This window comes from Gracilinanus agilis, chromosome 1, assembly GCF_016433145.1.
Source record: "Gracilinanus agilis isolate LMUSP501 chromosome 1, AgileGrace, whole genome shotgun sequence".
NCBI lineage: Eukaryota > Metazoa > Chordata > Mammalia > Didelphimorphia > Didelphidae > Gracilinanus > Gracilinanus agilis.
The window spans coordinates 424,248,487-424,266,907 of record NC_058130.1 but is presented as its reverse complement, the minus strand read 5'-3'; the positions used below and the strand labels follow the sequence as shown (position 1 = coordinate 424,266,907).

General features: G+C 35.8%; 1 protein-coding gene across 1 annotated transcript in view; it reads left to right on the top strand.

The window, feature by feature from the left end:
* The window catches only part of LOC123252475 (palmitoyltransferase ZDHHC11-like), a 138,424-nt gene extending 120,398 nt beyond the window's left edge, over positions 1-18,026 (top strand). Inside the window, exons 9-11 of the mRNA XM_044681775.1 lie at positions 9,775-9,880; positions 14,091-14,172; positions 17,824-18,026. Of these exons, the coding sequence (XP_044537710.1) occupies positions 9,775-9,880; positions 14,091-14,172; positions 17,824-18,026 (391 nt within the window). The remainder of the gene's footprint in view (positions 1-9,774; positions 9,881-14,090; positions 14,173-17,823) is intronic.
* Positions 18,027-18,421: the final 395 nt, after the last annotated feature.

Genomic DNA, 18,421 nt, shown 5'->3' with positions numbered 1-18,421 from the left:
AAAATGAGCTGGAGAAGGAAATTACAAACCACTCCAATATCTTTGCCAAGAAAATCCCAAATGGGATTGCAAAGAGTTGGACACAACTGAGATGACTGAACAACAACAAAGATCATTGGAATAGCTTGAGTAAGTAAGAGCTAAGAACAAATGCATGGGGCAGTCTGGGGTTAATAAACCCAAGCATACAACTACAAAGTGATTCTTTATTTGGCAAAATTGCTAGGGTAGCTAAAAAGCCATCTGATTAAAAAAGGGTTTGGTAATCTTATACCTCATATCTTAATAAATGACTAAATAATCCAAAACTAAAAGTTAAAAAAACCTTAAAAGGGAATAGAAAGCTATATCTTTCTCAAAAATAAAAAGTAGAATATGTAAGTAGACGTGAAAGAGATCATAAAATACAAAACTTGTGATCTCAAATACATATAACATTTTGCTCAAGTAAAAATCAGTGCATCTAAAGTTAGAATAAAAAATAAATATCTCTGCCATCCAGTCACATATCTACAAGATTAATGGCCATTCCCCAACATACAAGTGCAAAAAGTATATGAAATAGCTATTTAAAAAAGAATTATAAGCAGTCAAGAACTTTGAGTCCATTTCTCTATCAGGAGATGGGTAGCATCTTTCCTCATAGGTTCTCTAGCATTGTGGTTGCTCATTGGGTTGATTAATATTTTTAAGACTTTCAGAGTTGTTTGCCTTTATAAAATTTTGTATTTATAAATTTTTCTCCTGGTTCTGCTTGCTTCATTCTACATATAAGTTCATCTAAGTCTTCCCAGGTTTCTCTGGAAAGTTTTTTATCTCATGATTTCTTACAGCATAATAGTATTCCATTATATTCTTATACTATAATTTGTTCAGCTATTCCCTAACTGTTAGACACTTCCTGAATTTCCAGTTCTTTGCTACCATGAAGAGAGAAATAAATATGGGACATTTCCCCCTTTCTTTGATCTCTTTGGGTTATAGGCTTAATGGTATTATTGATCGGTCAAAGGATATGCACAGTTTATAAAATTTGAGACATAGTTCTAAATTTCCAGAATAGCTGTGCCAATTCATTATCCTACCAATAATGCAGTAGTGTTCCTGTAATGTTCTCATGAAAATATACTTCCTACCGCTTTGACAGAGAAAGTAGAAGAGATATTGACGAAATATTACAAATCCAAACTTCTTCAGTTATCTATTATCTAGAAATCTAGGATATAACCTCTCTTTCTCTCTTTCATTTTTCTCTTTTTCCTAAGAGAATAAAAGCAGATAAATTCTTGCCTTGCCTTAATGATAGTTTGATGATTCATGATAAGAGGAATTATAGTTCTAGAATTACATGACCTAGGAAAGAAGCTATTAAGTTTAAAATTCTGTAGATGCAAAGGGAAACCATTTCAGTGAGTTAGAAAAGAACAAGTTGGGTGCACATATAGCTTACTGACCAATCCAGATTTCAAAAAGAGATGCATTGAGGATGGAAGCATGGGAAGGCAATGGTATATGAACACAAAGGAAATGCACTCCCATAATACCATTAAGAGTGCTAAAGGCTAGAATGAGCTGAGGCTTACTAAACTAAGGATAAGAAAAATGACTTTCATATGTAGGGAGGAGAAGGAATAGAATTTCTGCTTGTGTGGATGGGGTAATTGATAATGGATGGTAGAGAGAAGGCAGGGTGTATATGTGTGTGTGTGTGTGTGTGTGTGTGTGTGTGTGTGTTTAATTTTTTATTGTCATGCAAAACAAACTTGGTCATTGTTGTAAGAGCATACTCATCCATAACCAAAACCCCTACATAAGACCAAAGATACACTGATGTGAAAGATGGCTTCAACAGCTCTTTGTCTGGAGGTGGATAGCATCCTCCATCATAAGTCTTTCAGGATTATCCCAGATCAGCGTATTGCCAAGAGTAGCCAAGTTTTCACAGATGATCATCATATAATACTACTGTTATTGTGTATGATGTTCTCCCAGTTTTGCTTATTTTACTTTACATCAGTTCCTGCAGATCTGTCTAGCTTTTTCTGAAATCAGCTTGCTTATCATTTCTTATAGCTCAATAGTATTCCATTACCAACATGTACCACAATTTGTTCAGCCATTCCCCAATTGATGGGCATCTCCTCAATTTCCAATTCTTTGCCACCACAAAAAAAGAGCTGCTATAAATATTTTTGTAAAAGTAGGTCCTTTCCCTTTTTTTATTATCTCTTTGGGATACAGACCCTATAGTGGTTATTACTGGATTAAAGGGTATGCCAAATTTTATAACCCTTTTGGGCATAGTTCCAAATTGCCCTCCAGAATAGTTGGATCAGTTCACACTCCACTAACAATGCTTAATATATATTTTGCATCTATTTCCTCAACTGAAAATAATTTTTGATGGGAAAGGAGGGAACAAAATGCTTACTAGCATGTTGAAAGTCAAGGAAAGTAATGATATAGTAAGAGAGTACTCACCTGCCCTTTATAAATTCAAATCACCTGACTTAGATGTATTAAAGTACCTAAAGATATGATTACAGAATGATATATGAAAGAGCCTATGAAGTATGTCTACTGCTTCTTGAGAAAGAGGTAATTTACTCAAAGTACAGAATGAGATCTGCATTTTCAAATATGGCCACTGTATTTTCTTTTAACTTGACTACACTTAACTGTAGAAGTGGGAGAGTGGTTCTTTTTGACTATATTTAATTGTAGAAGTTGGGAAGTGGAGAGGAAGATGTGGATATAGATGGGTCAAATGAAAGTAGTTAGATGTATTCTGAACAGGTTGAATAATGATTGCAAAGAATATTGCTTTGCCATTTATTATGAATTATTTTGTTCAATCATTAATGGGTCAATTCTAATATGAAGAGAGGGCTCTGATGTAGTGTTCCATTGCTTTTTCATTTGACTTTGTATTATTATATAGGTCTATGCTTCATCATCATTCTTCTGGAGGAAAAAAATGTTTATTGTATTGGTCAGGATCCCAGACATTATAGATGATTATTCAATTACTTAGTTGATCTGCAAGTGTCTAATGAGTGCCTCTTCTATGCCCAACACATAAAGGTTTAATAATAACTGACATTTATATAGAACTTTAAGGTTCACAAAGCATTTAGTACACATTATCTCATTTGATTTTCACAACAAGACCTGATAGGTAGGTATTAGGACTCTTATCCTTATTTTCCAGATGAAGAAACTAAAGTCAAAGAGGTTACATGACCTGCCTTTGGTCACACAAAAAGTAAGTAAGTGTTGGAGGACTTTCATCCAGGTTCTCCTGATTCCAGGTCTAGTACTCTTGCCTAGACATGGATCCCTGCTCTCAAAAAGTTTATAATCTAATTAAGGATTCAAAATTAACAAATGAAACCATTACATAATAATCTGAGACAGTAATGGGCAAACTACAGCTCGTGGGCCAGACACAGCCCTTCTCCTTCATAATTTTTCAGTCATTAATAGGACTTAGTATCACAAAAAATACAAGAATTTTGTAAAATGTATCATTGTTATTTTTTAATTATATTGGCCCGCCTAAAGTTTTTTTTCTTTCTTTTGACCCCCTCTTTTAAAAGTTTGCCCATCACTGATCTAAGACAATACATTGAAGCAAAGGCTAACTTAACAGGCCATAGATAGGATAAATGCTAAAGAGTTGGAAGAGTCAAAGAGAAGTTTTCTTAGAGGAAGCAGAAATCCATCTGAGCCTTAGCAGTGGAATTTAGATCAGGAGTGAGAAAATATTACTTAGAGGGAGAAATTGAGCCTGAAAAAGAGGAAAAGAAATGTAAAAAGAGATACTTGAGGAAAATATTAATTTTACTTTGAGTTAAGTAGGTAGGTAAAGATGAGTTGGCAAAATAAAAAAATAACAAGTCTTAGCATTTTCTTTTCACTTTATAGTGAAAAGGCAATTTTAGACCAGCCTTGTTATATAGGTAAGTAAGTGTCATGGTCTTCATTTCATAGATGAAGACACTAAGGTGAGAAGAGTTTAAAAATTCCCAGGTCAATGTTCAGAAGAAGAAGAAATCATAGAGGGTCTTAGAAACAAAGTGGAGAAGTTTTGAATTGTGGCTGTAGGCACTGGGTGATCTTCAAAAGGAAAATGACATCATTCAAGTGGTGTTTGAGGAAAATTATTCTAGCAGTGATAAACAGAATGAATTTGGGCAAGGAGGAAATTATGAACCAATTATCAGTTTGGGTATTCTTGTTTTTGTTTATTTGGGATTTTTTTGAGATAAGAGCCTTCTTATCTCACCCAAGTTAGAAGTGCAGCATCCTGTCATGTAACTGATTCCACTACCAATAAACACTTCAAACTTTGACCTGCTATGTTTTGGTCTAGGTCATTTCACCCCCTTCAGCAGTGTTCTCCTTCCCTCTCACCTGCCCCCAATGCAAGAAACTCACCATATTGGTGCTGATCTTAATGAAGACAGCTGATGGAGTTAGCCAACTGAAGCTCAGAACTCCCAACTTCAAGTTTTCCATTAGCTTCAGTCTCTTTGGAATATGGATTATAGCCATAAACCAACATACCTAGCCTAATTATCAGTTTTCACATTAATTTAGACTATATTGTCAGCATCAATGATGGGAATTACTCCCATCATACATTTCAAGATTTTGTTCTGGTGTATTTTCGTGAGATCCTACCTCCAGAACCTTTGGATTTGTTGTGAATGCTTTAATGATTCTGTTGCAAACACAGTTCTCCAAATTTTCCTTCATATTTTACTTTTAACAGAATTTCAAGTACAAGCATCATTAAAAATTCTATTAATGTTAAGATGAGACTAAATGTCTCACATACTATTTCCTGATGGATCAATAGTCTCATGAAAATAAAATATCTTCTATAATAACAATTACTAGTTCAAACAAAACCCCGCCCCACATATTGAGTCAAGTAAGGTAGAATTGATGGCAGAATTGCAGCAAAAATTAATTGAGGTATGAGTCTAAGTTCCCCAGGATGAGTTATAGAACTGCCTAGAAATAGGTTAATATTCAACACTTGGAACTGGAAGTGATCTTATCCAACTGAAGGTAACCATATCCAACTTACTCAACCAATACTATGTGGATTTTTATGTTCAACATCTCTTAAAATATATTTAACAATGACTCCCCCCCCTAAAAATTATACTCATGCCACACTTTTAAATTTAATATAGCTGAGTAACATTTTTCTCCATCATTTTCTTCCATGTGGAAGTCAACAACACAATAAATCAAACCCTGATTTGTAGCATTTTACAATTTCCAGACTGTAAATTCTCAAGATGAAAATTTAACAATTCACCCTCAAAAGCCAGTTCAGGCTGTCTCTAACTCACAGCTACCCATTCCCTCATTTTATAGTTGAGCATACTGAATAAAGTCCAGAGGAATTAAATGACAAGTTCATACAGGTAGTAAACAGAAGAGCCAGACTTTTATATCCAGGTTCCCCATCCAATTTCAGCACTTTTCCAGCTACTGCCCTATAACTGTGGAATCTCCTCTAAATCTGTGCTAATAAAATGATCTATTATAGGACCAGAGTTCAGTGGAATGACTCATAAAAAACCCCCTTTGTCTTTCCAAACAACTTCACGCCTTTCCATCTTTATTTTTTTAAAACCCTTACTTCCATCTTAGAATCAATACTATGCATTGATTCTAAGGCAGAAGAGTAGTAAGGGCTAGGCAATGGGGATTAAGTGACTTGCCTAGGGTCACACAACTAGGTAGTGTCTGAGGATAGATTTGAACCCAGGACCCCCCATCTCTGGGCCTGGCTCTCAATCCATTGAGCCACCCAACTGCCCCCTCATATCTTTCCATCTTAAGTAATTATTATCCATATTTTCCCATAAATCTTCCATGTAAAATTTACCAAACATACTAGAAGTCTTCCTTGCATTGTTTTGAGTCATAGAGATTCCAATCAGCCATTTGGACTCCACATGTGTAGTTTAACTCTTCCTAGTTCCAGAGCAAGGAAGACTCATCCCTCTTTGGCCCTAGATGCATGCTTTGGTATGAGGTCTCCTATTGCTATCACTTTCATCTCTCCCAGGATCTCTTCTTGTCCTAGCCTCAGAAAAACCCATCAGCCTTAATGAATCATGAATATTATGCTCTGATTCTTCTCCCAAGATTGACTAAGGTACTCCAGGGAACTCTTCCCCAATCCTTACTCCAGTCCACAACAATGTTCTTAGCTTATATTATTGCCTTGTACCTTAGCTTTTATCTTCCTTCTAATTCCTTGGACTCTCCCTGTTCTACCTTTCTAATTCCTTTCCTGATGCTACCTCTTGGATTTGGAATGATAATTCATTATCTCCATATTCTAACCCATTTGGTTCAAGTTTATAATTATGTCCCCCCCCATACCCCTTTCTGCAAGGTTGCTGGTTTTCTAAAATTTGTTTTTTTGGCAATGTTCAAATTCAACAAATCTATTTATTATGGAAATACAAAGATAAAAATGACATAGCACCTTGAAGAAGCTTACAACTGAATCAAGAAACATGAAGGCACAGGAATAGATAAGTATAGGGACTAGACTTATGTTTTCATTAGTATTTGGAACTTCCAGGTGAGGAAACTTTCCATTGCAAAATGGCCTCATCTCAGCAACTTATGTCTTTAGAGAGTTATCCAGAGCACTAAGAGATAAAGTTAGGAGTCGTTTAAGTGATTTGGAAGGGGTCATGAAGCCAGTATGTGTCACAGACAGGGCTTAAATTACTGGATCCTAGGCCAACTTCTATCCACTTCACTACATTGATCTTCTAGATTATGAAACATAAAGAAATAAATATAATGGTAAGGTCAAGTGAGGACCAAAAAAGAGATCCAAGCCAAGTGCCATAAAAACTTCAAAAGGGAGATACCTACTGGAAATGTCAGTGAAGTTTGAATGGAGCAGGTGGTGTCTAATCCAGGTCTTAAGGGAAGAGAAAAATTTCAAAAGGTGAAAATGCTTTCCAAGCACGGAAGATGACTTGTACACAGTTAGAAGAGGTCAGTATGAGACTGGTGCAGAACCTACCATCCAGGTGGCTATAACTAGAGAACAAGAAGGTAAGTAATAGAAAATCAAACTGCAAAGATGACTTGGAAAGAGATTGTAGAGACCCTTAAATGTCAGCCTAATGGGTTTATATTTTAGTCTACATAAGAAGGGAACTCCTAAATGTTTTTAATGGGGAAATGATACGTGTAAGACCTTTGCACTAAGAATAATTTAGCAGCTGTGTGAACGATGACTTGGAAAGGGTAGAGACTTGGAAAGGAAAAAAAACTATTACAAATGTCCAAGCAAGAAGGCAACTAGATAACACAGTGAGTTAGATTGCTAGAGTTGGAGTCAGAAAAATCTGAGTTCAAATTCTGCTTCTTATATTTATTAGCTATGTGTCCTTGGGCAAATCATTTAACCTCTCCTCAGTTTCCTCATCTGTAAAATAGGGATGATAATAAAATTGTTTGCCTCCCAGGACTATTGCGAGGCTCAAATATAACATTTGGAAAGTATTTTACAAATCTTAAAGTGCTAGATTAATTCTAAAAATATTAATAAGAAAAACTAATATCTGAACATGGGTTATAGCAGATTAAATGGAGAAGAGACATGAGTAATAGCTATTATAAAGGTGGAATAGAGATGTCTTGGCAACTGATTGGATGTAATCCCCAATGAGGGAGAGTAAAGGATCAAAAATGAAATAAAATTTTGAACCTGTGTGGCTCAGAAAATAATGGTACTCTTAACATAATAGCAAAATAGGTGGAAAGAGGCAGATTTGGGGTATGTATAATAGATATGGACTCAGTTTGGGACAAGTGAAATTTGAGACACTAGCAGGACATTCAGGTACAGATGTCTAGGAGAGCTCAAGATAGGGTAAAGCTGAATTTTAGGGGAGAGGTTGAATTTGGACCTAGATCTGAGCCATTCTGGACCTCATCAATCTAGAAATCATCCACAGAGAGGTAATAATTGTCAGAAGGAACCAACTTGCTAAAAAAGATTGCATAAACTGCTTGCTTAATACATCTATTTTTTTAACCCTTACCTTCTCTCTCAGTATCCATTCTAAGACAGAAGAGTAGTAAAAGCTAAGCAATTAGGATTAAGTAACTTGCCCAGAGTCACATAGTTAGGAAATGTCTGAGACCAGATTTGAATCCAGGCCCTTCTGAGTTCAGGCCTGGTGCTCTAAGCACTGTGTTATCTAGCTGCCTCTACATTCATACTTTTAAAGAGAACTTCTATTTTAGCAACTTAAGAAATACATTTAGAGTCAAACATAAATATGATAGCTCTGGTTGAGGAAGGAAGAGCATCTCAACATGTAGTGAACCAACTGATTTTCTATATCAATTTGGCAGCATGATAAATATTATAGTGAACTCAGAGTCCATAGAACCTGAGTCATATATCATATGGAAAGGATCTCAGAGACCATCTAGTTCAAACCCTTCATTTAATAGATGAGAGACCTGAGGTCTAAGGAGGCTCAGAGACTTTCCTAGGTAGTAAACTTCAGAGTTAGGATCTGAACCAAATCCTCTAACTCCTAATCCAAACTGTTGCTATAGACTGAACTAAGTGAAAAGGCACCTAAAAGAACATCTAGTCCAATGATTGGTGTGACACACTTCTAAGATCCCCAAAAAGCATCTTCTAGACAATCCTTGTACTTATTTAGAGCTCATTACCTTAAGAATCAACCCCTCTTAGTATTGACTCATTGGACTCAATGTTGTCATTTTCTGATCCTATTGGCCTTGTTAGCACAGCTATATCAAGAGGGGATAGCAGAAACTCATGTTAAAACCACCCCAACATATCAGTACATACTAGAGATCAGGGAACTACTAAAGAAGACCAAGACATTAGAGAAACAGATTTGAGTTGGACAGTCATTTCTCCTGGAACTCACTGTATCTGGTCTCCTATTCTGGTTTCAGCTCTCAGACTAGATTTCTGTCCCTGAAAAACCAATCCCATGTTTCTGTAAAAGTTCTAGGATTTCAGTATTCCAGAAGAATACTGGGAATGATCCAGTTTGACTATTCCATGGACACTTGTTTGAATCTCGATTCAGATATTACCTTTATTAAGAAGTGCATTGCCCTTCCTCAAGCCACAGTGTTTACCCAATTGTGTGCTGGCTCACCTCTAGAGAGGATAAAACACTAGTTAATAAAAAGTTCCTCTCTATATTGTGCTAAACTATTGCTCCCTGTAACACATGAGTTTATATATATATGTATGTATGTATGAGCTTACCATTCAATCATTTCAATTGTCTTTGTGATACCATTTGGGGTTTTCTTAGCAAAGATCCTGGAGTGATTTGTCATTTTTTTTCTCCAACTCATGAGGAAACTGAGGAAAATAGATCATGTGACTTGCCCAGGGTAGACAGTAAATGCTTGAGATCAAATTTGAACTCAGGAAGATGAATTTTCCTAACTCTAGGCCTGATCTATCCATCATGCCACCTAACTGCCCTTTTTGAGCAATTAGTCCTAAAAGGTGGTATTAGAGGCTAGCAACTCATGTCTATGACTAATGATATTAGAATGAAAATTCCTTTTTCTAAAAAGGAAAAGGTATTACTTTTAAAATTAAAATTAACTGGAAAAATGTAATCATTTCCCACAAGTAAAACAACAAAAAGGAATTAAATGATGATTGGGGCTTTTTTTGGTTTTCACTTTTTTTTTTCTCCTCTCTAGTACATCAAAGAAGACGAGCTCTCTTTTGACCTCGTTCCCTTTGAGAAGTCCAAATCTCTGTAAAGGAAATAATAATACCAAGACTAAAAGCTGCTTCCCTCTAATGGTAAGGATGGCACCTTGTTGATTATAAGGAGAATTTCTAGTATTGACTCTGTCCCATCATCAAGAAAGATAGGATTAAAAAGTCAAAAACTTAAGTGTTAGGATTCACTCCCAAACTGAAAAAAGAAAAGAAATCTTGTACATTTTCCATAATGAACTTGAGGTGATTAACAAAACAGAAACAACTGACAGTAGGTATTCAGTTTGAAAAACATTAAGTAGAGGCAGCTAAGTGACTTAATGGACAGATATCCAGGCCTAAAGACTGGAGATTTGGATTCAAATCAGGTCTCAGATACTTCCTAGCTGTGTGACCCTAGGCAAGTCACTTAACCCCCATCATCTAGCCCTTACTGTTCTTCTGCCTTGGAACTGATACTTAGCATTGAGTCTAAGACAGAAAGGTAAAGATTTAAAGAAAAAAAAAAAGATTAAGTACTTTCATATGAACAAAGAAAGCACTGGGCAAGATGGTGCTGAGGCTATGAATATGAAAAGCACTCTTTCTATACTTGAGGGAGCAGCTCACATTTATATAACTTTATATAAACTTTGACACAGTGTGACCTACAGAATAGAACTCTGGCCTGGGAGTCAGAAAGACCCAGATCAAGCCCTGACTCTCAAAACATATTGGCTACATGGCTAAGCCTCTTAACATCTGAAGCAAAACAAAAATTATTGGATTGGCATTGTAAGTTTTTCAGTTGGAACTCCTTACACCAAGGAAATTATCAGTAGAATTTTATGTATATATGTGTGTGTATACATATTCAAATATGTACATATGTGCATATACATATATATACTTACAAATTACAATGTTCAAAATATTCTACATACATGATGTCTTTTGATTCTCATCACAACCCACCAAACTGAGGTGTCAATTTCATTTTATGGATAAAGAAATCGAATAGAGAAATGATATGTGATTAACCCCAAGATGAATAAGCTAGTAAACTGCACAGACAAGATTCAAACTTAGATCTTGTGGCTCCAGTTCTCAAGTTTTTGCTATGACACTATAGCTGCCACAAAGAAGAAGTTGAGAAGAAAAGTCATGGAAATAGTTAAGGAACAGGAAGATGAAACACCTATTCACAAAAACAGATTAGAACATGTAGATGGGACAAGAGAGATAAATCACATGGTAATAATAGAAAGATAATTAAGACTTATCTATGGGATTAGAGGAACTGGTCATTGAAATGAAACAAATAGGCAAATATTTTATCCCTTTGTACATTCAACAAACAATTATTCAAACATTTACTCCATGCAACATAAGCAGACAGAAAGATTATAGGAGCATGTTCCCTGTTCTCACAGACTTTATAAGCTAGTAAGACTCATATGCTTGTCCAGTGCTTCAGAAGCTCTATGATTCTACCTCCCTCAATGTATATGTATATACATATAACTTTTTGTCAAATAATCCCTTCTTTAGTGTGGGGAGAGGAGGAGGAAGGGAGATATCTGGGAACTTTTAAGTAACCAACAAATATATAATTTTTTAAAAGAGAGTATTGACCACAGATTGTGATTCATGAATGAAGAAAGAGCAAAATTAAGAATTTCTAATGTTAACAGTTTTGCTCCATTTTTTGTCATTGATAAAGAGATCAAACACACAAGTTGGATTATTTGTGTTGTGAACATTTTTTAAAGTTTCTCAAAAACGTTTTTAGAAACTCCTGTGTTATTGTAGTTTTTTATTATTTTTTTTTTGCTGTACTACAGCTCTTATCTGAACTTGAACATATGAAATCAGACTCCAATATATTCATTTCAGTAAATCCCAGACCATAAGCCAAAAGAAGTAATGTCCTCTTGGGCTAAATAGAGAGGCATAGGGGGAAGCTAGATGGCTCAGTGGATTGAGAGCCAGACCTCGAGACAGGAGGTCCTAGGTTCAAATATGACCTCAGACACTTCATAGCTGTGTGATCCTAAGCAAGGACTTGACCCCCATTGCCTAGCCTTACCACTCTTCTGCCTTAGAAACAATACAGTAAGATGGAAGGTAAGGGTTTTAAAAAATAGAAAAGCATAGATTCCAGGGAGAATTGTGTTCATTTCTAGGCACTAAAGTTTAAGAAGGTCACTGATAAACTAGAGAGGATCTGAATTAGGACAGATAAGGTAGCATAAAGTCATTAAAAACTATATTTGAGGACTGGTTAAAGGAGCTAGTGATATTTTATCCTAGAGGAGGGGTCATTTACTCTTAACCTCACAAGGGGATCAATTTTATACAATATGGACCAAGATGGTAGTAATTCTGCACTGGGAAGTAGAGTTATGCAATGACTCATTTTTATGACCCCAATTAGAGAGTGTCCTTAAAAATGGAGCTGTAAGTGAAGTGCCCAGTCCAGAAGGAGAAGAGATAACTCTCCTGTGTGGTTCCCATTGTGCTATCATGTTGTAAACAAAGAGACAACAGGTAACATGAGGACAGGGTTAGCCACAGGTGCCTGTGAGAAATAATCTTAATTCTGGCAAATGTATTCTTTAACAGGTTTTGTAAAAATAAAACAATAACAAAAAACCCAGTTAATTGGAAGTAAGGTAGGGGCAAGGTAGGAATTTCCCATTCCTTGGGGCTAAGGACTTTTTTTTTTTTTTCACTGCTCCTCCTACTTCAGTGAGTGCCCTCAATAAAAACAATTACATACCTCTCTACCTTGTCATTTAGAAGTCATCTCCCATAGTCTCAAAGTTGGAAACCACCAATGTGGCAGATAATGGCTACCATGGAGGAGCTGCTACTAGGAAACAACTGCTACCTCTTTTCTCTCTTCATTCTCTCTTTAGAGTTCCTCAAAATCCCTCTATAACCTGTATGTGAAAAACCTTGGTCCTCCAAGTCTGAAGGCTGATCTGTTAGTTTCCTCTGTTCCCAAACTGGGAAGAATGAAAAATCCTAGGATCTCTGTGACCAGCCTACTCACAAAACCAACCTTTCCCCAAGTTATAACACAAGAGCTTGGAATGTGGAAGAATTTAGACTGGTCTTATTTGACCTCCAAGAACTGAACTAAGAGAAATGAATGACTATGAGAAGGCAAATTTAGACTTGTCAGAAAGAACTTCAAAATAATTAGAGCCATACAAAAGTAGAATGCCCTACCCAAAGAAATGGAGGATTCCTTCTCATTGGAATATCTTCAAAACAACATTGGAAAGTCATCTTTGGGGATGTTAGAGTTGGGAATTCCTCTCAAGGAGACATTAAACTAGCTAGCCAATGAAGTCTCTTCCCACTCTAGAATTCCAAAATTCTGCATTTTATTCAGTATTTTAGAACATCAGTGCTCATTGAAAAACAGAGTCTAAAGCCATGTGGGGAGGAGGAACTGATCATAAATTGTGCAGTTTGATATTAAATTTGTTTTCTTTGATTTCTGGATAATGGAAAAAATCTGAGAGTGAAAGAACAGCCTTCATCGTACTATAGGATTTTCTTTAGGGAACCACTACAGAAATTATCCCTACTGTAGTGTTTAAGTAGAGTAAAAAGTGAACGCTATCTAACTGAGAGGCAATCCTATTATCTCTCTCTTTGCCTCCCTCAAGGACCAGATCCATCTTCAATGGCATCTATCTGGTTACAGTCAATACTTGTGGACCTCAGAGCACCCATATTTAGCATACACTATGAACCTGCCAGATTTCTATTGTGCTCAGCTCTAAAATAATAGTCCTTCAGTTCTATTCATTAATACCACTCTTGCCAACTCTCTCTCACTTGCAAGACCTATCTACCTATGCAAAACCTATCTGCACTTTCTTGCCTTAGTTGACCTTGGCCTTAAATCTTTGCTTTTCTAGATATGTGGCATCTATCAGATCCCTACAGCTTTTCTGAATTTGTCCTAATCCTTTCTAACCAGCTCCATCCCATTTAAAACAACCAGTGAAGGCCTTGATGTGATACTTGATGGTATTTGAGTGTGGGTTATTGCAATACAATGGGCTGAGTTGAAATGGACAAAAAAAAATTTGAAAGAGCAGAAGAAATCTAACTAAAACTGAAACCTATCCTTACTGAAGGTTAACAGAAAACAATAAGGTTTCGTTCTTTGATTTTAAAGTTTGTGATTACATTTTAAAATTTGAAGAATTACAAACTGCAGAAAACCTTACAACTTGACTTATTTTCTATAATCAACTTAAAGCTTCTTTTTCTATTATTGTTTAAATAGTCAGCAGTAAGCAAATGCCATAGAAATAGACAGAGTCGGAAGAAAACACAAGAGGAGAGTGAAGATGTGAAAGAAAACAAGGGTAAGACACTGAGTTACACAAATTTACTTTTTCAATTTAGTACACATTGATATTTACTTTGTTTTGATCCTCCAAGGAGGAAATGAGTCTCTAGAAGTGAACAGCTCGCTATGTGGGAGGCAGTTTCTTCTTCTAGGCTATTAAGATGCTAGTCATAACTCACAGCTAATATAGCACCTGCCAGCGGCCAAATTGCAGATTACTTTTGACAGGTATCCTTAATAAGAACTGACTTATGACAGATGAGTTACAAAAAAATATTGATACAACTTATTTGTTGTATCAACTCTCTGGATAGTCTGTGTAGTATGGAGGAAAGGTGTAAAATGATTTCTAATCTACTAAATTTATATGCATATATTACTTACACATATTATAACACTATCGAGGATAATCCTTTCCATAAATGAAACCATAAAAAGAAACGAACAATTTAAATAAATTCAAGAAACATGGGATAGGACAGGTAAACACGAGGTGGAAGAGAGAATCTGTGGGAATAACAGAGAGCATTTGTAAAGTACTTTAAGGTTTATAAAGTATTTTATGTATGTTACCTCATTTGGTCCTCATGACAACCCTACAAGATAGATGTTCTTTCTTATTCCCATTTTAAAATGAGAAAATTGAAGCCAAGAGAAATTAATTTAATTGTTTGGAATCACACATCTAATAAATGTCTGAGCCAGGATAGGAATTTAGGTCTTCCTGATTCTACATATATAGAACCTAATCCATTGTGTCATTGAACTACCTAGTAAATAGGTTACTATCAAAGGAAAGCAAGCAAAAGAAATCTTAGGGGAAAAGTGCTAACTTAAAAGATGAAAGGGATCAAATAAATACAAAAGAAATAAATGGAGAAAAAATAAGCTTATATGACCACAACCTTAAATGTGAATGGATTAAACAATTCAATAAAATGAAGCATAGGGGCATAAGAGATAAGAAAAGTAAAACCACACTTTGCTATTTATTTGTTTTTTTTTTGTTTTGTTTTTTGTTTTTTTTTTTTAAACCCTTGTACTTAGGTGTATTGTCTCATAGGTGGAAGATTGGTAAGGGTGGGCAATGGGGATCAAGTGACTTGCCCAGGGTTACACAGCTGGGAAGTGGCTGAGGTCGGGTTTGAACCTAGGACCTCCTGTCTCTAGGGCTGGCTCTCACTCCACTGAGCTACCCAGCTGCCCCCCACACTTTGCTATTTATGAGAAATACTTCTAAAAAAATAAAAACACATACCAAAAAATGATAGGCTAAAACAAAATTTACTACCTATCAGAAGATTCCTAAAAAACAGAATTTAGAATTGTGCTAGGAGAAAAAGAAAAAAAAATCAATTTTAAGAGAGATTAAAACAAGGTATAATAAAAGGAAGGAAGGAGGAAGGGAAAGAAGGAAAATGGTGCTTTTCTTTGTCAGCAAGCAGTTTGCAGTCGATGAAAGGACCACCTTCCCTGTTGCTATCAAATGTACTGCAAATATTTCATCCAGGTTCATCATCTCAGGATTATCCTTGGCCCTTTACTCTTCAATAACACCACAATCTAATCAGTTGACAAATCTTATCATTTTTTCATCCCTACAGCACCTCTTACCTCTATTCTTCTTTACCTTTCTATTCACAAAACCACCACACTACATCAGGTCTTCATCATTTCTTTGTTTCTTGTCTGTGCTATTTCAATAGTTTCCTATTTGATCTCCCATCATTAAGTCTCTCTCTACCCAAATCCATCCTCCACACAGCCACCAGGTCTAAAGCACTAGTCTAAACAATCTTCTCTCTCCCCTCTCTCAATTAATTGCCTCTACAAACACATATAAACTCTTCTGTGTGGCATTTAAAGTCCTTTCTTGTCTTCTTACACTTTAATCCTTTCATAGTCTCTGAGGTCCAGCCACTTACTTACACAGTGGCTTACTGGGATTTCTCAAAACAACATTCCTTTTCTCCAAGTGATTTTGCACTGGCTAGTTCCTTGCATGGAAGACTTTATTTTCCTCATCTCTCCCCTTTCTAATACCTGGTTTGCTCTGAGACTGTCAAATATTATCTTCTGCATGAAACCTTTTATGGATCCCCAAGAGCTGACAATCTCTACCTTCCTAAAACTAACTCGTATCCATTTTATGTATATCCAGGATATGCTTATTTATGTACATATAGGCCCAGTATAAGCTACTTGAGGACAAGAAATGTTTCAATTTTGGCTTTGTATCCACATAGCAAATTCCATACACCTACACACGCACACAAATTTACATAGCACAGTATCTGCACATCAGAGGCATGTAGCAAATGCTTGTTGATTGATTACATGAAGTCTTTCACTGCAAGGATAATTTTCTAACAAAGATAGGAGAGAAGAGATGTTAAAAGGTAAAAGACAAATTGGTCACATTAAATCGAAAAACTTTTCTGTGAACAAAATTAATATAGCTAGGGAAAAGCTAAAAATAGGAGAAAATCTATGAATCAAAAATATTAGCTAAAAAGGCACTATCCAAGCTATATAGGAAATTAATACTAATATACACAACTAAGCTATCAACCAAAAAATTTCATCAAAATATATGAGCAGAGACAGCTAGGTGGCTAAGAAGATAAGAGTGTCAGGCCTAGAAATAGGAGGTCCTGGGTTCAAAACTGCCCTCATAGACTTCCGAGTTATATGACCCTGAGCAAAGTCACTTAAGCCCATTTGTCTAGCCCAATGGTTCCCAAACTTTTTTGGCCTACTGCCCCCTTTCCAGAAAAAAATATTACTTAGCCCCCTGGAAATTAATTTTTTAAAAATTTTTAATAGCAATTAATAGGAAAGATAAATGCACCTGTGGCCATCACCACCTTCCTGGATCACTGCAGCACCCACTAGGGGGTGGTAGCGCCCACTTTGGGAATCACTGGTCTAGCCCTAACAACTCTTCTGCCTAGAAACTGATGCTTAGTATCAATTCTAAGACAGTTAAGAGTTTTTTTTAAAGACTTTAAAAAAAAGACAAATTCTTCTAAAAAAAAATCACAAATTCTTAACAACCACATGAGCAATTTCTCTAAATCACTAATAATAAAGGAAATACAAATCAAAAGATCTCATACCCAATACATTAACAAAGAAGACAAAAGATGGAAATAGTGCTGTAGAGGTAATAAGCTCAGCACACTAATACATTCTTTATATAGCTATAAATTGGTCCAATTAGTCTAGGGATCCATTTGAAATCATGCAAAAATATGACTAAAATATCAGTACCCTTTGCCCCAGAAATTCCACTGCTAGATGTACATATCCCAAACAGGTCAAAGACAAAAGGAAAGAACACTGTATATGCCAAAACATTAATGTCAGCACTTTTTGTGGTAGCAAAGATCTTGAAACAAATTGTATGCCTAACAGTTGGAGAATGACTAAGTAAATTATGATGCATGTACATAATGAATTATTAAAGTAATTTCTATATGAATGTTATATGGTTATCTCATATATAAATAATCTTGGGTGGATGGTTGATTAGTCAATTGGAACTTAATAAGCAGACAATTTAATAAACATTTTGTTTGCATATGTGTATATATTTAAAACATCAGGAATTTCACTTTTTTTTAAACTGAACTACAAGGTACTCACAAGTCTCTTTTATTACCAGTACAGAATGCTTCTTTTTCTGAAGAGTCTTTCAATTTGAGGTCCTTCTCATCCATAGAAATCCCTCCTGAACCTCAAACATTAGATAGTCTAATGGTTCTATATGGCATTGGTTCAAATCAACCGAGCATCAGATCTGAAGACCTCTTACAAAACATTCAAAAGCAGAAGATGAGTGTTCCCAACACTTCTGAGGCTAACTAGATACTGTTCACTTCTAAAGAGAAGAATTAAATCATTAAAAATGTGGCCTTTTCAGAATCTGGCTCAATGATAAAACCGAATTTGGGTTCCCAGGAAGTCTCTGTCCAGCTAGCCAGCAAATAGCTTATCTTATTGTGGCAGAGGTATAACTGATGCACTTCTTCCCAAAAGTATACATAGCATAAGTACCCAACTAGATTTTCACTAAGTGGAGACTTTGTCAGATTGAACCATCGATCCTGCATACCTGGCTTAAGACAACGTTGGGAAAAACCAGTTTCCGGAGGGGCCTTGGATACCCCCAAGCTGTTGAGACATGAGTAATCCAGTGGGCCTGAAGATAATATAGCATGTTTGCAACAAGTCAAGTTTCAGGGATTTGAGAAGAATTTTTT